The following is a 24,850-nucleotide window of genomic DNA, read 5'->3' as shown; positions in this document are numbered from 1 at the left end:
TCACAATGATTTTTGTGTTGGTTTGCTTTCAGTTATTTTCGTCACAGTAAGGAATGGAAGCCTAACAGAAAAATGCATCCATGAATTTTCAATATTTGTTTTATCTTACATAGATTACTTACTAATCTATGTTTTGTTGAAATCTTGTGAAAGTTATTTTAATTCTGTAGTGCAGTAGTATCACATATATATTTTCATCAAATATATAGTGATATTGTATATATTAATTTAAATTCAGAATGAGAAATTAAGCTCCTAGCATTTTTTAATTTTTCAGTTCTGAAGTTAAAAATGTGTAAAATTATTTTGTATATTCCTAGTGAAACATCAGCCCAGAAAATATTAATATACTCTGGTTATATTTTGTTTCTGTTCAGATTCATTAAAAAAAACTCTGAAAGAAAAGATGATGGAAATACTTTCTGCCCCACACAATAAATATCATGTATATTTTGCATATCGATAATATAGGGTTGTTGTTCTTTCTGCCTTATGGGAATTTTTAATGAATCCTCGCCTTGCTTTTATTTTTCGAATGGCTGTGTTGTATTCTCTGATGCATTTAATATGGGGATGATTTGCTGGGTTCTGTCAGTACTTTGGCAACTACGTTCATTCATTTATTCATTCATTCATTTATATTTTCTATAATTACTTTTATTAACTCTACTATAACATTTAGTCTGTTTCAGTTTAGAAAAATACTGATTTTTAAATAAACAATGAAAAACAAAATACACAGAATAAAATACGCCGTTCTATCTCATGTATTTTTTTTTTATAAAAAGATAGCTTTGTGTGTGTGTGTGGTTTTTTTTTTTTTAATTAAAGGCAACTACTTTTAGATCAGAAGAGTTTTTGTTGGTTTTTGCTCTTTTTGTATTGTGGTGTGTGTGTGTGTGTGTGTGTGTGTGTGTGTGTGTGTGTGTTTGGTGGCCCCTGAGGAAAAGCTAATAACATCTCTATTTTTTGTTTGCCTACATATACTGCTAATTGTGTATCCATTTAGATAACTGCTTAATGTGTATTCCTAAGTTTGTTGCTTTGAGTCAAGGGCTAGTATTCTTCATTCATAAATTTGTGGTGTGGAAGAGATGGACTAGTTGTAAGTATGGTAGTTTTTATTCCATCATTGAATAACTAATACAGTAGTCACAAAATTATGCTCATTAGGAGCGGCATTTAATAGTGGGCCCTTTAAATTTTTAAACAAAAAATTTACCCAGTGTGTTTTCAAGATTCTAAAGCAAAAGTGAAAGAACTGAGCATGAATACTGACTAAAAACTGTCTTAATTATCTTAGTTCCTTTTATTAATGCAGGTTTATGGAGGGTAGGAGGATGGGTTGTATAAAGGATTTAAAAGTAAATTTCAAGATACTAGTGTGTTTATCCTAGTGTCTTGAATGACACTCACAAAAACTACCATGTTAAGTGATTTATTTTTCTTATGAAATAAGTCTTCAGAAATTCAGAACATTGAAAGAAGACCATACTAAATCACCAAAAAGTTTAATGTTTTGTAAGTTAATGCATTTTAAGCACTGTGCATGTAAGATAAACTAAGGCTACAAAAAGGTCACTAGATCTTCTAATGAATAGATACTAGTAATTTTAAATCAGCACCTCACTTGTTCACCCACAAAGTACATGTGAATTGGATGTATAAGTTATTTGTATATAAACTGTAAAGGACTATAAAAGTATAGTTTGTTATGATTGATACTAAAGTAGGTATTAAAGGACACTTTTTTTCTGAATATATGAACATTCATCTACAAGTATACTTTACCTCATAGTGACAGGTTATCTGCAAGGTGATAAAAGATAGAACCAAGATCTTTAGTGGAAAAACTGTTCTCCCTGAGAAGTTCTTATTTACATTTTGTCAATGAAAAAATAACAGCAAATAAAGGTAAAATGTCTACTATTCTAATGGGTCTTACTTGAAAAGGATAGTTATAGTTTTTTTCTCTATTACTTGAAAATGAATATGTAATATAATAATAAACATCAGCTACTCATGTTCAAATTACTATGAATACTGAATTATTGGTGGAATCTGGAACTAGTGAGGTTATTCTGTGCCTGAACTTCCTGTTTTCACCTACTTCCCAATTACTTGCAGCTGTCAAAATAATTTTAATCATTTTCAGATACTTTGCAGAAAAAAAAAAAAGATCTTAAGCCCTTCGGCCCTAATCAAGGGCCATAAGTCCTTCAGCTAAAAAGATGTTACCCCTTCTCTTCTTGTCTTCTTTTGTATCCCTGCTGAGTCCTTCTGTCTAGTCAGGTCAGTATTCATTCTGAACATCACTATTATGTTCTAAGATCTTAAACATTTATTCAGGTCACTCACAATTCTGATTCTGTATCCTTGTCTTCTAAACCAGATCAGAGAATCAGAGGATGTTAGAGCAGAAAGAGGCTTTAGAAATCAGTTGATAAGCTCTTTTATTTTACTAATGATGAAATATTAGTTATGAAATACTTTTCAGATTAAAAGTTAAACCAGATCTCTGGACCCCTTGCCTCTGGCTGGTTTTTCTATGACAAGTTGTTTACAGAAACATGCAAACAGACATGCAGAGCTCTGCTGAGTCCATGGAGGAACCTAAAGGTTGGATTCTTCCACCTCTGTGTCCAGGTTGTCCACCAAATATGCTTGTTTATTTCCCAGTATGTGGAAGAGTTATTATGGGAAAAGTGAATGGAAAGTCATATACAAGACAAGGAAAACCAAGCAAGCATCTCATTAGACCCATTTGCAATTAGAGTGGCAGTTGTATGCATTTACTGCCTTATTATTTATTCAGTGTCAGAAAAGGATAATGTGTTCGCATTTTACACAGTCATACATACAGAAAAAGAGAGCCTCACTGTAGGACACCTTAAGCATGGGGCAGGGTCTTAGTTTATGTATAATATTTTTCAAGTTATTGAAAATCATAGGTGACAGATAAAAAATAGTCTTCTTTTGCCAAAAGGCTTTTCCTGAAAAATCAGAGCCTTTCTTAGCATTGTGCTAAACTGAATCTTTCCTCTCTTACTTAAACTTAAGTCACTGAGAGTATTCAAAACGAATTTAAAATGAATTATGTATAGCTGATGCCACTACTCTTCTCCTTTACTATAAACATGAATATTTAAAATCACAGAATTTTAACATCAGGAGGACATTGGTGACTTAACTCTACAACAGCTTCATTTTATTACTGAGGAAAAAGAAGGTGAAGTTTCTTAGTTGTGAACAGTGAATTTGTTAGTGTCAGGCAGCCAGGAGGTCAGGGTTCTTAGGCCTGTGTTATTTTCCCCAAACTACTTGAAAAATCCTCATTAAATTATCTCTTGGCACCATCTGTTTCTCTTTGTCTTTTTTTCTCTCCTTTTTTTTTTTCCCTTCTGGGCTAAACCATCTCAGTCCTATTTAAGTTATATTCGGTAGCTTTAATCTAAATTCTATGAATAAGGTTGAAAAGAAAAATCTGGACGTCTAATTAGAATACTTATATGTATCATCAAAGATTTCTTTTTCTTTTTTTCTTTAGCATCCAGTCATGCACCTTTCCACAGATCTGGACTGTTTATTGATTTTACTGTGCTTCTTTAAAAATTTCTCATGAAGCCAGGCATGGATTTTGCCTGTAGTCCTAGCGACTCAGGAGGGCAAGGTGGGAGGATCATTTCAGGCCAGGAGTTTGAGACCAGCCTGGGCAACGTAGCGAGACCCTGTCTCTTAAAAAAAAAAAAAAATCCCCAGGTATTTTGTTAAACAGTACAGATGTATTCTCTGATTTTCATGTAAAAACTTAGAGGTTGCCAATGAATTCCTATGCATATATTGGTGTAAGTCAGGCTATCAAATTCAACTCTTCTTATAACGGACTCAGAAGTTTATCTTGGTATGTAACCATTAACACTTTTCTTATGTAAATTTCATGAAATAATTGATAGGAAAAGTACACTGTTAATATGTGCTGTCTTGGATTTATTTGTTTGTGTAATTCAGTCATTTAACAAACATTCAGCAGGTAACCACATTGTACCAGACTCGAGATGACAATTTGCAGATCATAAAGAAGCTGAATTTCTCATAAGTAGCCCCACAGTGTAGTAGTGGGAGTGACAAATCTCTACCTAAAGTATTATAAAAAGACTGTGGACAGAGATATGCCTATGGCCTATGGGAGAATATCCCATAGGATATTTAAACTGGACATCCAGGGACATCCACACTGCCTGGGGAAGCCTCCTGGGACCATGGTGAAGGCAAATGCCAATCTCACCTTTACCATCTTGGGTGATATTATGATGCAGGGCGGTATAGTGGAAGTATCTCAAGGCCTGCTTGCCAGAATAAACTTTCACAAAATCCTCCAAATCCTCTTTATGTCACATCATACTCAGAAGTCTCCTGCTATCCACCTAAAACCCACAGTCTCATAAATACTATGCCGCTTCTTTTTTTTACCTTCAACTTTTAGGTTTGGGGGTACATGTGCAGGATGTGCAGGTTTGTTACATGGGTAAATGTGTGCCATGGTGGTTTGCTGCACAGATCAACTCATCACCTGGGCATTAAGTCCAGTATCCATTAGCTATGCTTCCTGATGCTCTCCCACCCCCCTCCCCCACTCCCCTGCCCTTTCTTAAAGGATGAAGGAAGGATAACTCTTATATTTGACCTTTGAGGGTCTCACCCAGTGATCTCAGCCTTCTACTCTTGAAGGCTTTTACATGCTATGCAGTGATAGTGATTAAAATATTCCCTCTTCCCCCAAATCAGGCAATGCCCAGTATCTCAGTGGGGAAGATACCCTATTCAGAGTCACATGTATTCTTCATAGCACATCAGGAAAATATTCATTTTCTGTAGCCAGTATGAAGAAAGGAAGTATATGGGGAAATCTCTGTACCTTTCTTTCAAGTTTGCTGTGAACCTAAAAGTGCTATTAAAAAAATAAAATCTTAAAAAAAGTGTACTTTCACTTTCATCCTAAAGGAGAGCTTGAAGTATCTGAAAGTGAAAAGAAAGTGTAGGATATCACTAAGAATTCTAGTCAAACTGGGGAAGCAGATTTTAGATGTCTAGTGTTGACCTTATCCCCAGTGTTGACTTTGTCTTCATGGTCTTTAGGAGTAACATCTTTTTAAGTTTCCTCAGTGGCAAATGTAAGAAGTTAAGTAGTTTGGTGGTGTTGGGAAATACAATTCTAGGAAGAGTTAGAGGTGGCAGTGGTGGGTGGGCAGGGGTTATTTTGGAGGAGAACTTGTGTTAGGCCTTAGACATGCAGGTGGTGGTGAAAGCAGGATTGCAGCTGTGACCTCTAGCTACCAGCAACTTGTTTCTTAGATTAAATGATCTAAGCTTCTGTTTCGATCTTGATAACTCTATCAAGCATTAGACATGTCTAAAATGGAAGGCACGGTGGACTCTCACTCCCTCCGCCTTGGACCTGGATCCACATTTCATACAGTAGCTAAGCCGGAAATATCGGCACCATCCTTAGAGCTACTTCCGTAGTACACTTTGAATCAATCTCTCAGGCATTTTGATTCTATTTCCTAAATATAGTTTGCTTCAGTGCATTCCTCACCCTCTGTCAATGATTACCACGTGTGCTTGAATATGAGTTGAGGTTCCCCTTTTCCTGCAAAATTACTCCTCAGAGAAGAGGGAGTCTTGAGGTGGAGTCAATGCAAAGCCTCTGCTATTACTGGGTGCTTTCTGCAAGGCTTTTATTTAAATAGAGCGTTTGTGAGGAAGACACATTAGCCCCACATGACCCTGTTTAATGCGTATTATGGAGGGCACCTGACAAGGTATTATGTCAGGGTATTATGGAGGGCACCTGACAAAATCTTTTTAAAAAAGGGTATGGCAGCTTTGAAAATAGTGTGGGAATTTATTCTTAGGAATGTGTCCTCACAGTTGTAAATGCAAAGTACCTTATAAACAAACCTTTCCACTAAAAAAAAAAAAGCCCCAATACATTCAAATTAGGGATATAGAAAGCATGAATGTGTTCCTACATTACAAATGGAAATGGCAACTATCCTGATTTTTACCAAATCCTATCTGAGGCTTAGGACGAGATTTCCAGTGATGGCACCAGACAGAGATTCCACTAATGCTTTACCTCGGGTGATGATGGCTGTGCTTGGGAAAACTGTCAGAAGCTAAAAACCTAACTTGAGTTGACACAGACACAGATGTCAGACATGCATGTGTACAGTTTGGACCAAAGTGTTTTGGGAGATGTGGATGTAGAAAAAAAGTGACATATGTAAATTTCTTGCATATTTCACTATTTTATTTATGTAACTAAAAATAACAGATGCATGATGTGATATAAACAGGTAGCTCTTTCATACAGTCTGTAAGTTTTTGGTAAATGTTATTGAATTATACATTCACAAAAGTACACGAATCATAAGTAAACAGCTCAATGAATTTTCACAAAGCAAACAGTGTAGCCAGCTCTCAGACCAAGAATCAGAACACCACCAGCATGAGAATCAGAACATCACTGGCACTCAAAAATGCTCCCTCTTACTTTCTTCCAGTTATTGCCCGACCGCCGCCCCCATGTGCACAGTGTGAATAGTATCTTGTCTTCTATCATCAGAGATTAGTTTCACTTGTGACTGTTTTTGAACTTTTTATAAATGTAATCATTCAGTAAGTACCACTTTGCTGTCTGGCTCCTTTCCTCATGTTTGTGAAATTCATCTATGAATTATTTAGTTCACATTGCTGAATGATATTTTGCATTTTGAACAACCACAGCTTATCCGTTCTACTATGATAGATGTGGTGGTTTCAGTTTGGGGCTGTTATGAGTAGTGCTGCAATTAAAACTCTCCTATATGACTTTTGGTGAATAAATGTCAAGTACTGGGTTGGGTACGTACCTAGGAGTGGGATTTATAGGTCTTAGGATATGCCTTCATCAGCTTTAGTTAACACTATCAGTTTTCTAAAATGGTTGTACCTTTTTCACATCCATTAGCAAAGTAGAAGAGTTCCTTCCTCCACATTCTTGCCAACTATTGGTATTTTGTGTCTTTTTCTATATTAGCTGTTTTGATGGGAGAATGGTAGTACTGCACTATGATTATAATTTGCATTTCCCTGATAACTAATTTAGTTGAGCACTTTTTCATATATTTCGTGGCCAGTAGGATATATTTAAGTGGCTGTTCCTATTCTTTGCCCCATTTTTTTTTTTTTTGCTTCTCTAAAATCTTGTATATTCGGCAAAAAAAATCAACTCTTTAATATGCTTGCTTTATTGGCAAAACTGAAGGTCATGTTATATTCAAACAATATGTAAGTTTAACCTCCATCATACTTTTTTTAGGTTGCTGCGATGACCTGCTAATGAATCCATTAACCTCTACTCTCTCAGATGCTCTATATTCTACCCATATAAAGTTAATTTTACAATCATGCAGATGTGATTAAGTTCTTTTTAGCCCTATCTCATTCATTCTTCCCTGCTGTTATTATCCACCTTTCCATCAATCCTATGCTAAACATAGTATTGACAAAACTCCCCTAGAAAAGCTCATGGGGAGTGGGTGAGGCACTCTTACTAAACTTTCAGATTGCCAGTAAATTCGGATTCAGTAGATTTGAGTTGGGCCCTGGGAATCTGTGCTAGTAACAAGCACTCCACATTCTTATTTTAGGAAAGTTTGAGGAATACCGCAGATTATTTTTGATTTTGTTTCAGTGTTCCCACACATTCCCTCTCCACTGTCTAGATTTTTCTCTATCCTTCCTGCATTGTCATCTGTCAACACCCAACCAAATATAACCTCTGGGAGTCTAACTTGACTCTTCCAGGCTGAGCACATCACTCTATAATCAGATCTTACTTCTGATCTTCCTCACAAAACTATGATGTCATTGGTCTTCCCCATCTCAGCTGATAACATGCAGTAGTTTGATCTTGAGTATAAATGTAGAATCTGAATATTATATGGCCTCCACAGCATCCTCTTCTTCCATTATCCTCATGCCTCAATTACTGCAGAACTAGTTTCCCTGCTTGCATCTTGTACCCATGCAGTCTGACTAGAGGGATCAATATTTAAAACCTAAGTCAACATCATTTCTGCTCAGATCTCTGCACTGGAGCTGGCATGGTGGTATGCACCTGTAGTCCCAGCTACTTGGGAGGCTAAGGCTAAAGCCTAAGAGTTCATGTCCAGCCTAGGCAACGTAGTGAGACCCCATCTCTAAGAAAAAAAAAAAAAGACTCTCTAATGGTTCCCAATTTCTCCAAGAGTAAAATCCCAAGTTCTCAGTGGGCTCTATGACCATTGCACTCTGCCCTTCCCCTTCCCTTATGCTTTGACCTTCCGGGCTCACCCTGCCTCAGTCACTCTAGCCTGCCTGCTTCTCTTAGGACATCCCAGTGTGCTTGCACTGTACAGCTTTCCTATGGGTTACTCCCTCTATCTTGGAAGAGTCTCCCCCTAGATATCTGTAGTACTGACTGACCCCTTCAGTCTTTCAAGTCTTGGCTCACATGTCCCCACTGAAATATCCTTCTCAGTGAGGCCTGCCCTCATCACTCTATTTTAAAATGCAGCCTGGACCATTCTCCCCACACCTCCAGTCTCTTTTGATCTCTTTTACTCTACTTCTTTAGCAGTAATTACCTGCTAGCATATTATTTATTCTGTTTATTATTTATCATCTATATCTGTGAGAATAAAATCCTCCCAAAGGCAAATTGTTTTTTATGTTTTACTTACAGTATGTCCCCATATATCTGAACAGTGCTTGGCATATAGTAGGGGCCCAATTAATATTTGTTTGATTTGTTGAATGAAATATTTGGGATGCAGTAGTAACCTTAAATAAGACTAAGAGATCTTAAATAGCATCTTTTTACAAGCCTTACTTTTATGAACCTTTTCCAAGATATGTTGCATATTTTAATTTTGAAGTAGAACTTGAAATTGGAAGTTTGAATGAAGGTGAGTTAACTTGTGTGTACTGCTACATTGATTTGAAGGAGAAGACAGTGGTAGTTAGGCGCATTCCAACCTAGTTGAGGGTATTCTCTGCAATATGACATAAAACTTTTAGGGGTTAATACTTGAGTACTGGATTTTAGGTTGTTTTCTTTTTGCTAGCATTACTTGCAGCGTCCATAAAGGCAAGTTCCTATTAAAAAATCAGACAACTTATGGAAATTAGATGTCTTTTAGGTTTGTTTCAAGCACATCAATTTTGAAAACTATTCATAGTTGCATTTTAAAAGCAATGTGCTTTTGCATATTTTATCCATCTTAAGGGCATTCTTACACATGTTTGCATCAATTTTGGGAGCAAGAAACAACCCCCTCTTCTCTCGCTTCCCCTCTGCCTCTCTTTTTCTCTTGTGCATAATTTTCTGAAATACTATGATGCTGTCCAGCTGCAATCTGATTGCTAGATAAGAGGAATAGTACTATACAGGTTCTATTTATAGATATCTAATTTTAGAATAACTTTTATTTCTATTACTGTGAGTCCTTAAGTTTCCAATATATCTGTATATACACTTATACATGTCTTTGAGAATATAGTATTTGCTTTGTAGAGTGCAGCCTTTTTATGGAAGAGGAGGATATTATTTCTCTCAGCTCTCAAAGAGATTCTGTTTAAGAATCTGCTGACTCAGCAGTTCATTATGTCATCCTAGCCTGGCTAACCTTTGGTGATCTGTAATTGTCTTATGGTTTACCTGTCTTAGCCTCTTCTCACAACGTGTATTTATTCATTATAAGCTTTTGTATAAGAGTAACTCATATACTTTGGTGTTTCCCAAGGTGCCTAGGCCATTGCTGGGTTATAACATAATAGCTCAGGGCAGCTAAGAGAAGAATCCTTTCATGAGAAGTGAATAGACTTCATCTGATAATGAGAATGATTATTAGTAGCTCAGCACTTGAAAGAATGCCAAAAAGAACAGCATGAAGAAATGTATGTTAAGTCAGCTCATATAATACTTACTTGAAAAAGCCAAATCTCAATTAGTGGCATGAGAAAAAGCCTGGGTATAGTTTTATCCACAAAAGAAAAGGCAGTTAAGCACCAATTCAAGTCATGGTTAAAATTTCCATATAAGCTACTTTACAAACTGTATGCATTAGCAAACTTAAAAATGGACACTTGTGTGAACTATTACAGGAACTTTATTGTACAGTAAAAAAACACTGCAATTGCCAGGCAGTAAAAAAATACTTAATCTGAATGTTCTTTTTTTTCTCAGCATTCTGAAAGTGTCTGTATTTCAGGACTATTATTTAACTAATGCTAATAGTGTGAGCCTACACACCAACATATAAATTTAATCTCTATTCTGTTATCTGTCTGTTTTCTGGGACATGTGGTACTAATGAGCCTACATATTTGGGAATTTAGTTAAAGTGCTGGGGCATAGAAGATGGCAGGCAAAGGAGGAAGAGAATGAAATATCTTCCAAATGCATTCAATCATTGAACAAGTGCTGTCAAATATCACTAGATATTAGGAACTGAGGGATTGAGACTGAAGTGGTAGTGAGGGGCTAGGATATAGATGAAAAGGAAAAAGGTGGCTAGTCCCAACCTTCAAGGTACTTAGTTGTTCATTACTTCACTCACTCACTCATTAATTTATTCATGAAGTATCTATTGAATGCCTTGCTCTGTGTCCCCACCCAAATCTCATCTAGAATTGTAATCCCCATGTGTCGAGGGAGGGACCTGGTGGGAGGTGAGTGGATCATGGGGGTGGTTTCCCCATGCTCTTCTCGTAATAGTGAGGGAGTTCTTACAAGATCTGATGGTTTAAAAGTGGCACTTGCCCCTTGTAAGAGGTGCCTTGCTTCCCCTTCATCTTCCACCATGATTGTAAATTTCCTGAGGCCTCCCTAGCCATGCAGAACTGTGAGTCAATTAAACCTCTTTTGTTCATAAGTTACCCAGTCTCAGGTAGTATCTGTATAGCAGTATGAGAATAGACTAATACATGACTACAATTCAGTGTACCAGGGTGTATTATTTCATTTTCATGCTGCTGATAAAGACATACCCAAGACTGGGCAGTTTACAAAAGAAAGAGGTTTATTGGACTTACAGTTCCACAAGTCTGGGAAGTCCTCACAATCATGGTGGAAGGTGAAAGGCATGTCTCACATGGCAGCAGACAGGAGAACTTGTGCAGGGAAACTCCTTTTTTTAAAACCATCAGCTCTTGTTAGACTTATTCACCGTCATGAGAACAGCACAGGAAAGACCTGCCACATGATTCAGTTACCTCCCACCGGGTCCCCCCCTCAACATATGGGAATTCAAGATGAGATTTGGGTGGGGGACACAGCCAAACCATATCATTCCACCCCTGACCCCTCCCACATCTCATGCCCTCACATTTCAAAACCAATTATGCCTTCCCGACAGTCCCCCAAAGTCTTATCTCATTTCAGCATTAACTCACAAGTCCACAGTCCAAAGTCTTATCTGAGACAAGGCAAGTCCTTTCTGTTTATGAAGTTTTAAAATCAAAAGCAAGTTAATTACTTCCTAGATACAATGAGGGTACAAGCATTGAGTAAATACAGTCATTCCAAATAGGAGAAATTGGCCAAAACAGAAGGGCTGTGGGCCCCACGCAAGACCAAAATCCAGCAGGACAGTCAAACCTTAAAGCTCTGGAACTATCTCCTTTGATTCCATGTCTCATATCCAGGTCATGCTGATGCAAGAGGTGGGTTCACATGGTCTTGGGCAGCTCCGCCCCTTTGGCTTTGCAGGGTACAGCCTCCCTCCCAGCTGCTTTCATGGGCTCGTGTTGAGTGTCTGTGGCTTTTCCAGGTGCATGGTGCAAGCTGTTGGTGGATCTACCATTCTGGGGTCCAGAGGACAGTGGCCCTCTTCTCACAGCTCCACTAGGCAGTGCCCCCGTAGGGACTCTGTTTGGGAGCTCCAACTCCACATTTCTCTTCCACACTGCCCTAGCAGAGGTTCTCCATGAGCACCCTCCCCCTGCAGCAAACTTCTGCCTGGGCATCCAGGCATTTCCATATATCTTCTGAAATCTAGGTGGAGGTTCCCAAACCTCAATTCTTGACTTCTGTGCACCCACAGGCTCAGCACCGTGTGGAAGCTGCCAAGGCTTGGGACTTGCACCTTCTGAAGCCATAGCCCAAGCTCCATGTTGGTGCCTTTCAGCCATGGCTGGAGCATCTGGAACACAGGGCACCAAGTCCTTAGGATGCACACAGCACAGGGACCCTGGGCCTGGCCCATGAAACCACTTTTTCCTCCTAGGCCTCTGGGCCTGTGATAGGAGGGGCTGCTGTGAAGACCTCTGACATGCCCTGGAGACATTTTCCGAATTGTCTTGGGCGTTAACATTTGGCTCCTAGTTACTTACGCAAATTTCTGCAGCCAGCTTGGATTTCTTCTCAGAAAATGGGATTTTCTTTTCTGTTGCATTCATCAGGCTGCAAATTTTCTGAACTTTTATGCTCTGCTTCCCTTTTAGTACTGAATGCCTTTAACAGCACCTGAGTCACCTCTTTTTTTTTTTTTTTTTTTTTTTTGAGACAGAGTCTTGCTCTGTTGCCCAGGCTGGAGTGCAGTGGCATGATCTCTGCTCACTGCAAGCTCCGCCTCCCGGGTTCACACCATTCTCCTGCCTCAGCCTCCCGAGTAGCTGGGACTACAGGCACCTGCCATCACGCCCGGCTAATGTTTTTTTTGTATTTTTAGTAGAGACGGGGTTTTACCATGTTAGCCAGGAAGGTCTTGATCTCCTGACCTCATGATCCCTCCACCTCGGCCTCCCAAAGTGCTGGGATTACAGGCGTGAGCCACCGCGCCCGGCCCTGAGTCACCTCTTGAATGCTTTGCTGCTTAGAAATTTCTTCCACCAGATACCCTAAATCATCTTTCTCAAGTTCAAAGTTCCACAGATCTCTAGGTCAGAAGCAAAATGCCGTCAGTCTCTTTGCTAAAATATAACAGAAGCCACCTTTGCTCCAGTTGCCAACAAGTTTCTCATCTCCATTTGAGACCAGCTCAGACTGGATTTCACTGTCCATATCATTATCAGCATTTTGCTTAAAGCCATTCAACAAGTCTCTAGGGAGTTCCAAACTGTCCCACATCTTTCTGTCTTCTTCTGAGCCTCCAAGCTGTTACAGTCTCTGCTTGTTACCCAGTTCCAAAGTCATTTCTACATTTTTGGGTATCTTTTCAGCAGCACCCCACTCTACTGGTACCAATTTACTCTGTTAGTTTGTTTTCATGCTGCTGAAAAAAACATACTCCAGACTGGGCAATTTACAAAAGAAAGCAATTTATTGGACTTACAGTTCCACATGGCTTGGGAGGCCTTACAATCATGGCGGAAGGTGAAAGTTACGTCTCCCATGGCAGCAGACAAAAGAAGAGAATTTGCGCAGGGAAACTCCCCTTTTTAAAACCATCAGATCTCATGAGACTTATTCACTCTCATGAGAACAGTACAGGAAAAACCTGCCCCATGATTAAATTATCTCCCACTGGGTCCCTCCCACCACATGTGAGAATTCAAGATGAGATTTGGGTGGGGACACAGCCAAAGCATATCACAGGGATACGATAATGAAATAAAGTAATTCAGAAATTCTCGCCCTCAATCGAGGTTCTGTTCTTTTGTGATAGACAGGGAATTAATAAGTAAAAATTATTATTTTACTTATTTATAACAGTAATAAAAATTATTATTTTATAATTAATAAATTATGTTTAATTAATAAGTAAAAACAAAGCATGATGATCAGCACTAAAGAGAAAAATAATGTAGGAAAGGAGACGAAGTATTGAGGGCAGAAAGCTAGTTGCAATTTTAGACAGGATGTTCTGGGTGTGAACGCATCTTTCTAGTGAGGATCTGAAGGAAGTAAAGGAGCTAGTTGCTCAGATACCTGGAGCAAGAGCAGTGAGGCTCAAGGAAAGGCAGTAGGAGGGGCTGAGGGGAAAGTGTGCCTGGCATGTTCAAGCCTAACAGAGAGGCTGCTGGGGTCGGGCAGGATGAACGATGGGGTAAGGCCCTGTGAGGGCCTTGTGGGGTTTCACTCCCAATGTGGTGAGAAGCCACTGGGAGGTTTTGCCCCCCCCAGGCCTGGGCCTTGAATGTGTCGGAAAGGGCTTATTAAAAATTAAATTCAGCCATAAATTATGAAGCAGACTCAAAAGATTGAATTTTATTGAAGGAATGAAACTGGAATTTAGTGAGAAGTAAAATCTGGGCTTCATGGTTTGGGAGTCATCTGTGAGAGGTTGTAGTTAAATTTTGAAGATGGATGCAGAACTCTGAGGAGATGTTTTTGAAGGAAACGAGAGGAGGAACCAAAGTCTGTGCCCTAGCGATGTCCTTCCCTACTTCTGGGCACTGGAGGGAGAGTCCTGTGTGAGCCTTAAAATGGTAATAGTGGTCCACCTCCTTTTTATTTCTTTCTTTTATGGGGGTTGTTTTCTAGGAGATCTCCAGTATTCTTTCTTAGACTTCTTGTAAGGTAAAATTATGGAAGAAGGAAGGAAAAGTAATTGGAAGAATGCATGATGTTGACTTTGTGTTGACCCATCAACTCATTCTTTTATGGAGGAACGGGATGGGCAGGTGGCTGGCTTCCACCCCACCTCTGGTGATTTAGAATTACAACCAAAAACTGTTACATAAAGGCTCTTAATTTCTATGACATTAGCCCCAAAGAAACCCTCAAAAGTATTGAAGTCTGAGACGTATATTAATTTCAATTTATTCTCCTTTTTGTGTCATCTTTCTTAGTATTAAGCTTAAACATTCTTCAATCACAATTATCAAAAGCATACTTTGTTCATTTTAATTTTTGTTTTATATATAAGAAGATAGAGGTACTTGCAAATCTCAATGTTTTCACAAGTTGAATTGTGTGACTTTCATACCAAGCTTCTGTTGTTTGTTGTTTGTTTTTTAAAAATAAAACATTATGTTATAGTCGGGACCAAAAACAAAATTTCACAGGCTATTTCTTCTGCCAAAGAAACATTGCCCTCTCTTGGTTTAAGATGTCAAAACACTTAGCAGTGTTTTCTGCCTAATTTTGGAGTGTTGCTTTCTGATTATGAATTGGAGCAGTTTGCCTTGAAATTGCATAGATATGCATTTTGCCCATAAGTGAATGTATACAGCTGATTTCTCGTGTGACTTTCAAATGGAAGTCAGAGTTAAAATGGAAAATTGCTGTAGGAAGCTGGCACGTTTTTAAACTCCTGAGTGCTTTTCGGGGGAATAGAACCTCTTTCCATTCCTGGTTGCATGGAAAATATTAAACCCCTTTTAAGTAAGCAGGAGATGAGATGAGTATTATGGATTTTCATCTTTTTCTCCTGAGTTCTTGTGATTCAAATCCTATTCCTGTTGCAGTGTTATTCTGCATTAAAGATCTTGACTGCTGAGATTGAACCATTATTTTCATACTTATTTTTCCTTAAACTTGTTTGGTGCTATGAGAATATTCAACATATAGCTTTTTTGTTGCAGAGATTTTAGCAGCATTAGTTCATCTTGACTGATGCCCTTGACTTCAGAGTATAAATAGAAAAATAGAGATAGGTGACAAGGATTGATTAGCTATCCTCATTCTAAGTGAAACAGTAAACCTAGCTAGATAAATCACAGCTCAAAAGCCTGGAGAGTGCATGGTAAAAGAAATAAAGGTAGTGCGTATGTATGTGTATGTGCTTAATAGTGAAGTTTTCTAAAAGAGGTACAAGCACAAAAATTCTATCTGGTCTGTTCTACTGTCTTTCAGTTTTTATTTTCAAAAACTTAAGGGTTTAAATAACCTATGGAATTATTATTTGCTTTTTCTTTTATTTAAAGAAATTTTTTAAGTAAAAGAAAACTGAGACCAATGTCATTGCCTTTTTAAGTCAGATATATGTGTGCGTATACATGTGTGTGTGAGAGTGTGTGTATGTGTGTGTATATATATATGCACATATATGCATATACACACACATATAATTACTTTGTTATTAGACTTTAACTGTAGGGTTGGAAGGGCTCAGGGGAGATCGCCTGATTTTTTTCTCTGGCACTTTTAAGCTATTTAAGCATTTTAATAGTGTTTACTCTGTGCCAGGCAGTATTCTAAGCACTTGATATATATGAACTCATTTAACTCTGACATTCAGCCAAAGAGATACATCTATTATTATCCCCACAAACCGTTCAAGGAAACTGAAGTTCACAGAAGTTCAGCAGATCACCTCATGAGAAATGAAGCTGGGATTTTAACCCAGGCATCAAGGCTGTGTCTTCAGCCCTTATATTAGCACCTGCCTCTCTCCGTCTCCTCCTCTTCTTTCTAGCTTTTTCATTTCGAAGGGCCAGTTTTCACTCTGACTTCCCTTTACCTGATGTGGTTTCTTCAGCCTATAGTTTGAGGCTTTTTCAGTTTATTTTCCTTTATTCTTTTCTTGAGCCTGGTGAAGAACAACTCTTCTCCATGTCTCCATCCGTCACTGCTGCTCCATTCTTTCACCCTCCTCCTCCTCGGTGATATTCTCCAGCCTTCAAACCATTTCTGAATTCTTAAGTTACATTACATCAGGATTAGAAGCTAATGTTATAACGATGGCTTGTCCAGTTCTGAGTAAGATAGTATTAATAGCACAATTACCTCATAGTTTCTACATATATATACTCTATTCCTGTTTGCCACATCTTTTTTCTCCTGTATTTGCAAAAATACATTCTTCTTGCGTTAACAGTTTGCTATTATGATGCCATGCTGTGTAATCATGAGTATTTCTCAGCTTTTCTAAGACCTTTGAATTTTAACAATAATTCGCAAACACGCTTGCCTTTCTGTGGACATTTTATGGAATTTATTCAGGTTATTTATGAAAGTTTATAACTGTGTCCTATGATCTCCTGGCTCTTGAGACACACTGCTGTTAATATGTCGAATATGTAAATTTCCATTTAGTGTGGAACTGTCAAAGACAGTTGTATGATTCAGTTTGATAAATGGGTACTTTGGGCCAGCTGTCAGGGTATTATCTTCCTGACTGAATCCCAGGGAAGAGAATAAAGAATGGAATACCATCCTGCACCCAGCACTCTTCACCCATATCCCCCACACTCCCTCTCTACTTGGTTTCATCTAGCAGAGCCTCCATTCTCTTACTGAAGATGAAATCATGCTGATGAGTTCTGTCCTTCCTAAGCCAAAGATAATTATGACCTGATTATCTGGTACCACACAATATTAAGTTTGCAAAAGTCAGTTTACCCTGATTGCTGCTGCATTGTATTAAGTAAACAACAATTCCACCAGATTGTAATTTGTAAATTCAGCTTTTTTCCCCTCTATCCTTAACCTTCTACAATAATGTTTAATATTTAGTCTGAGGTGACTGGGGTGGGTGATGAACAGTCTGCCTTGTATGTTTTTCTTGACTATGCTGCTAGGTTTTATTATTATTATTATTATTGTAGGTGTTGCTAGGTTAGAATTGTTTCCGCCTATACTGGGGACTTTGCTGCTGTAGGATCTTGGATAGTTCACCTGTTCCTTTCTTTGAAAGTTTTGCATGATTGCTGAAATTCAGTCTATAATATGTCCATTAGTGCAATCAGGTTCACTTTTAACTGGCATATTTATGCCCTTATAACTTTCTACCCAGACGGTGAGAACTTTGGCCAGTGGATTGGCGGTGAAGGGAGTGTTTTTCCTTCCAGCTGGGGAGCTTACGTGTTCCTGAGCATCCTATTCTTGCCTCTGTTTTATCATGATAGTATTGTAATTTAGCTCTTTCCCTATGTGTTTCCCCCACCTCAGTGAAATTCTCAAAGACTGTGAGTGCACAGTTCAGGGCTTGGCTTCGTGATGTTCTATAGGGCTAATCTTACACTTTGCTTTCTTTATTCCAAACTTAATTTAAGATGGGGCTATTAGTAGTAATCCAAGGAACCTCTTAGTTTTGAAAGGATTTTAGTAATTGTCCAAGGGGCTTATACTCCATACATGTATATGTTTGAAAAAAATATTACTTTTTAGCAGTGGACTTGGAACCAAACTTTTTGGAACACAACTATTTTTATCCCAATTTTACACTTCTGTCCAGGTACATAGTAGAGATGCCATAAATATAGAGTTATATTGAATTCCTTTATAATAATAATGCAGGGGGAAAGGATCATCTGGTGAATGGAAAAGGAACCCTGGTAGAGGAAGGGGATGGGGCAGGGATTATTGCAATGACTGCCTACGGATGAGGGGAAAGTTGAGATTGGGGTATGCATGTCATCAGAGGACCACACCATACCAATTTGAGTGGTCACAGGCATTCTAGGAGTTAGAGACAGAGATGTTAGCAGAGGTGTGAATAGAGGTAGGGTCTATGGTGATAGTAGATGGAGTCCTGAGAATGGAAGTTTTATATGGGATGACAAGGAAAGGCCCAGTGTGGGGAGAAGGTATAGAACGCAGGAGATGATCGCCAACCCGGAAGGAGGACAATGGTGGTTGTTGGCCACCATAACAATGGAGAAAGGGCAAGAACAGAGGCAGGGAATCCCTTAAGCAGCAAGGGGTTGCCGCAGGGATGGGGAAAGGGAGTTTTCTGGGACCCTGATGACTTTGGCAGCAGCCAGTAGTGTAGGGCTGTTCTGTGAATTGTATATGGTCAAGCAGTGATTGATGCTTAAATTGTATGTAGTCACGGGGAGCTTGTGACTGGCCAAAGAATGGAGTAACACGTTTGGCTTAGCCTGCCAAGAATGAGATCATATTTGACCATAATGCTGAACAAATAGGATTCAAAGGGTAGATCAGAATTTTAATTTACTCTGTTCTCCTCTCCCTCAGTGCCTATTCAAACCATTCTGTGGAGCTGAGTTTTCTGTTCCTGGATGAAATCTTAGACAAACTTGTTTGCTTCCCTAACTTCTTTCAGATTAAAAGCAAAAAATAGTTCAAAACTTGTATTCATAAACACACAGTCTTGGTTCATTAATTGTTATGTCTGGTCTAGTCCAGGACAGTTAATTCAAAGGTAAGGCTTCTCCCTCCTGTCCAGCTTCTGCTTGCTGTAGGTGTGGAGCCTGCAGTGGGAAGGAGTGTTGTGGTATGCCTCTTCTCCCTTGTTGTCTGCCAAACATGTCTACTCTTCCTCCCCTGCTCACCAGGCGACTCTGGATTCTTCAGAGTAGACTGGGTGGGGAGGGAGGATAAAGGGCAGAAAGGTCTTACAGAACTGAACATCGGTTTGCCGCTGGTTTCTTCTGGCTGTGGCTGATGGTGAACCTGACTAGTTCTTTTGTGGACCCTTTCATAAATTCTTTGGAGAGTCCCTTCCTTCTCTATTTCTGTGCTTCTCTAGTCTGTTTTCCTTGACGTGGGAGGTGGGAGGAGATACACCTCCTCCTTCATTCCAGTGGTATGCTGCTGAGGTCTCCTTATGGATCCAGGCAGCCTTAATTCAGATGCAGATCATGTTGATTTTGTAGTACTTATGGAATATTTAGGAGAAAATACCCTTCTAGAGTCAGAGAGAAGCCAGAGGTGGAAGTGTAGATGTGGGGGTAACTGCTTTGCAGATGATGGTTAAAAGTCATGAGATTGAGCAAGGTTGCCCAGGAAGACAGGAGGAAAAAGATCTCAAAAAGATACTTGCATTTAAGAGGCCTAGAAGGAAATGGAGCTGGCAAAGAAGGTGGAAGCATCATTCAGAGTATTGGCTTTAGAAAAGGGCAGGCTGGATGGGAGCCAGCCCAGAATAATGCCTATTAGTATGTCTGTTCTTTACCTGGAAAGGGGAACTTAAAACACATATGTTTTTATTTAAATTGTGTAAAGACTCTACACTGTTTTCTTCCTGTTTTAAAAATTGATGTTAATTTTAGTTTTAAATTTCTAATTCTTTGAAGACAAAAATGTTAACTTTTTTTCCAGTTGTATATGAACACAGATCAAGATTAGAGAAATCCTTGCAAAAGGAAAGACTTGAACATAAAAAAGCAAAGGAAGGTAAGTAAATACATAATTTGTGTTCTGTGTTTTTCCAGTACTCTTCTTTGACGTATCATATACTTGGTTTACAATTTTTTTTTTTTTTTTGGCTAAGATAGTTCTCAAATCAACCCAAAGTCAGATAGGTGGACAGAGAAAGACATGTCAAGTAATATATTATGCATTGTGCAATAATCCCTATACAAGATTGGATTTAGAATACTGTATTCAGTTTATGCCACCTGGTGATAGCTCATATATTGGTTACACTTACTATTTCAGGAATAACATATAATTTTTCATCTGAGTATTAAACGGGTATATTACTTACACCTGGAACTTCTGTCCACAGATATTGTGGGGGCTGGGGTTGGGGGGGAAGTAACAGGATGCATTGTCCAGAATATGACAAATTTTATACACATACATATATATTTATACCGTAATGAATTGATCCCATTGTCCATTATATTTTAAGTTATGCACCTGTTTTTACCTTGTGAAAGTTTTTATTGACACATCAGTTGATTCAGTTTGAAAGTTAACATTTAGGACAACCACTAGGCAATGCTGTCCATTTTTATCAGAATTTTTCCATAAAACACAGGCCTTATACAGCTGATGATTGGAAGTTATCTGCATTCTGATATTTATTTATTCATGTTTTATGATAAATCTTGAAATTTAAGTTACGTATTCTGTCTGCCTACCTTGGTGGGAAGGAAGAGGATAGCAGAGGAGGGACAGTATTGGTTAGGATGTTTTACTGACCCTTGGATTGAGCCTGTGTGAAGAATAGAAATTCAACATCATTAAATGCTTTGATCAGATTTGGAGTTTCCTTGTCTTCAAATGCAGAGTGATTTTACAGAGCCATCTAGTGGATAATAAGGTTTTCAAAGCATTAAAGATGGCTTGGCTGGCTTGATTTCTGTTTTCAGGAACTGAATGATTTTAGTGTGCCATCTAGTGGATAGCAATAGGTCACCTTTGTCTTCAGATGTGCTCCATTTTTTCCCTCCTAAATTTCAAGGAGAGTTAATCACAGAGATATTCTAAAAGCACTTTTAATCAATTGGCTATAATTTGGATTTTGTGGATGCAAGATTTACAGCTGTAAGGTAAAGAGGAAGCTGTATGTTTTTTCCAATTCTTTCTAAAGCAATGAGAGCCAAAATAAAGTATGTAAATCACCAAGTAGATTGTTTTAAACCTAAAACACTTTTGTAAGCATGAGTGAAGTTTGCCTTTATTTCTTTAGATGTTTAAAATCTGTGTAGTGAATTATCACTGTTTTTTTCCATCTTGTATTTTCTAGATTTTCTTGTTTATAAGTTAGAAGCACAAGAAACATTAAATAAAGGAAGGGTAAGTTTTGTTTTTTTTGTTGTTGTTTGTTTTCCTTAATTTGTTTTCATAAAACTTGAAAGAGAAATACAGTTGCAAACTCTTTTACTTTTTGATCCCTGGGATTATAGGACTGATACCCTTTTTTTTTTTTTTTTTGGCTGCCAAAAGATTCTAAGAGGAAGACTTTAAACTTACCTTTACTTATCACATTGTTGATAATAGGGATAAACTTGGAATAACCTTAATGTTCAACTATAAAAAGAAGATTATTTCATTTATTTGTTTGCAGTCTCTCTTTTTTATAGAATGTAAGATTTATTTTGGTTTGCCTTCACATGTGTGACATCCAACACAGGACCTGGCCTACAGTTTGCATTTAAGAACATTTGTGGAATGGGTGAAGGGATGAATGATACTGGCATTTATTAAAGTCCAAATTAACTGGATAAAAGCTACTCTTTTTCTTACTCTAAGAAAAGTATGTAAGCATTAATTGAAAAACATTGATATTTTGGGGTATTAAAACTAAGAAGAAGCCAAGCGAGTTGGCTCACATCTGTAATCCCAAAAGTTTGGGAGGCTGAGGCAGGAGGATTGCCTGAGGCCAGGAGTTTGAGACCAGCCCGTGCAAAATAGCAAGACTTCAAAGTACAAAATATTAGCTGGGCACACATGCCTCTATTCCCAGCTACTTGAGAGCTGAGGCAGAAGATCACTTGAGCCTAGGAGTTTAAAGCTTCAATGAGCTATGATCCCACCACTCTACTCCAGCCTGGACAACAGGGCAGACCCTATCTCAAAATAAAAAAACTGAGAAGAGTCACTTCTTTGGATAGCCCAGGAGGCCATCAGCTTTCAACTCTTGCTTGCTTTTAGCAGCACTAACCAAAGCTGTGTGCACTTGTAATTTCCTTACAAATTAAAGCAGTAAAGTGAGGAAGCAAAAATGCAGTTCATTTTAGAAGTTTTTGATAAAAATATGAAAAAAAATGCGTGAGTGTATACTTGTGCTGGCAGGGTAAAGTGAGGGATATGGTACCTAAACATAAACAACATAGCATAGAGAGGGAAAAGAATCAGGTGTGTTTTGCATACTGACTGGTTATGGCTACCCGGGACTATTGGGTCCATATGTGAAGATACCCCACAGGAACACAAAGATATACCCCTGGAACCTGGAGCTCAGGACATGCAGTTCAGCCAGAGACTTAGGCTCAAGTTTCAATCCTGGCTCTGCTACTTAATGAAATATTTGCTCTTGGCGGGTTCCTAATCTTTACTCAGTTTCTCACTCTGCAAAATAGAGCCTCACTGGGGTAAAATCATGTATATAGAATTTCTTACCCGCTGAAGTTCAGGGAAAGAAAGTGCCTTTTCTCTTCCCCCTTTAAGCCTCAGCTTGTGAGGCCCGCTCCTCATAGGTTTATTTCTTCTTCCCTCTTACCTCAAGCACCCAGCGCATATATTAGCCCTGCGCGGTGACTTTGTGTCTCAGAACAAGTTCGTATGTCTGGGCTCCAGTTCTTCTGAATATGAAAGTGGAAGGAAATCATCTCTGAGGGCTCTTTCAAGCTACCGTTTTATGATTTCATATCCTGCTTTTTTATTCTAAAATCTAGCAAACTAAGGGGAATGTTACAACTTCATTTCTGTGTTAAATCGATGGCTCCAGCGACATCTTGGTTCAAATGTAGAATTCATTTTACTGTACACAAGTGAAATAAATAAAGTTATATTTTAAAGTGCTTTAAGCTGTATTTAACAAGAGAGCCATATTTATCTTTGTGTTTTCTTTTTTTTTTTGATTTACAGCAAGATTCCAATAGCAGATACAGTGCACTGAATGTCCAACATCAGATGTTGAAAGTGAGTAATCTAAAGTTGTTATTTATGAATAAAAGAAAGGATTAACTAATACTTGAACTGACTAATGGCCTTTAAAGTGATTAAAGAAAGTTTACAGAAGTTGATTTGTATTGTAATATGGCATATTAAAATCTTATTTGGCTAAAAACTATAGTTGTAATGGCTCGTCATATTTATCACTCGATTACGTAGAACATTTTAATTATTACACATTTTCTTATAAATCAGGCTCTTGGTTACCTCATTTTTAATTTTCTTCTTCTCTCTATCCATTAGGGTTTTATGTTCGTTTACTTTCTCACAGTGGTTTTCCTTAGACATTTTCTTTTATCTTACACAGACTGGAGGCTGTAGAACTATTAAAATGCTTCCTTCTTGTTACTAATATTTAATAAATGTCCTTTTACTTACCACAGGAACACGATTTATTATTTAAAGATTCTGCTTCCTTGGTCCTTGAGTAAAACTCATTATTGTGTGTCAGGAAGAGGATGATTGTTTCTGTCAAGCTGGAAGAGATGGGCAGCATGCAGTTATGCCCTTCTCGCAGGATGCAGATCATGCCAGCATCTCCACCCCACCGTGCCTCCCCCTCGCTTTCTGTTTGCTATTGTCTTTCCCTCTAATATCAGTAGGGCATGCACTTTTTATTGAAACCGGAATCTTTTCTTATTATCAAGAGAGCAGTAAATGAATTAAAGCAAACCATGCTTTCACATTAAGCACTTGGAGACTGTAGTGTTTATCTAGATCATGATTACATTGTAGGATTATAATCAGAAATAAGGTAAATAAAAGTCAATTCTCTAAACAGTTCATTACTATTCCCAAAGGGAAAAGTCTCATTTACTCTCTCTCTTTTAAACTGAGTTACCAGAAAGGCTGAAATACCAAAGAAGAAAAATTAAATGCATTGCTGGGAAAACATCAGATCGAAAGAGGAAATCCATAATACCCAGGGAGGGATAATTTTGCCATTAGCTTTACCTTGTTCTCACAGTAATATGTGTCCCTGGGAATTTTCCCACATTTTTCCCCTTTCCATCTCTCATGCTAACTTCTTAAAAATTAAGGGGAAAATTATTTTTGGCTGTGATTCCAACTGTTCATTTGAAATCCAGGGGAAATGGAGGGAAGCTGCACAAATTAAAGCAACTTGAGAAAAACAAAGCCTATTTCTTCATGTGTTTGTGCTTTCTTGCTTTCATTTGTTTTTGTTTACTGTGCTGTCAAGAAATAGACTCTCATATAATTCAGAGAATGTATATTTCTACTCAAGTTTTCATCTTTGCAGAGCCAACACGAGGAGCTAAAGAAACAGCACAGTGACTTGGAAGAGGAACATCGCAAACAAGGGGAAGACTTCAGTAGAACATTTAATGACCATAAGCAAAAATACTTACAGCTCCAACAAGAAAAAGAACAAGAACTTTCTAAGCTAAAAGGTATTTGGAAATCTGATTTGCCAGTTTATCTCTAAATAAGTGCTGATATTAATGTTTCAGTGCAACTGTAGACTGTTGTTTTGAGTGGTGATCGATTTACATTTATCATGTGGTCCTTTACCAGCCACTTTTTCTTTGTAATATTTCACATGTG

The 24,850-nt window shown here is 38.2% G+C and overlaps 1 protein-coding gene across 4 annotated transcripts in view; it reads left to right on the top strand.

Moving 5' to 3' along the window:
- The window catches only part of GOLIM4 (golgi integral membrane protein 4), an 86,252-nt gene that overhangs the window by 27,187 nt on the left and 34,215 nt on the right, over positions 1-24,850 (top strand). For all 4 annotated transcript variants that reach the window (XM_009446817.5, XM_009446816.5, XM_516862.8 and 1 more), the window contains exons 2-5: positions 19,979-20,053; positions 21,354-21,403; positions 23,198-23,251; positions 24,546-24,696. In XM_009446817.5, the coding sequence (XP_009445092.3) occupies positions 19,979-20,053; positions 21,354-21,403; positions 23,198-23,251; positions 24,546-24,696 (330 nt within the window). The remainder of the gene's footprint in view (positions 1-19,978; positions 20,054-21,353; positions 21,404-23,197; positions 23,252-24,545; positions 24,697-24,850) is intronic.

The sequence above is a fragment of the Pan troglodytes genome, chromosome 2 (genome assembly GCF_028858775.2).
Source record: "Pan troglodytes isolate AG18354 chromosome 2, NHGRI_mPanTro3-v2.0_pri, whole genome shotgun sequence".
NCBI lineage: Eukaryota > Metazoa > Chordata > Mammalia > Primates > Hominidae > Pan > Pan troglodytes.
The sequence above is the reverse complement of the archived record's forward strand: the minus strand, read 5'-3'. Positions and strand labels throughout refer to the sequence as shown.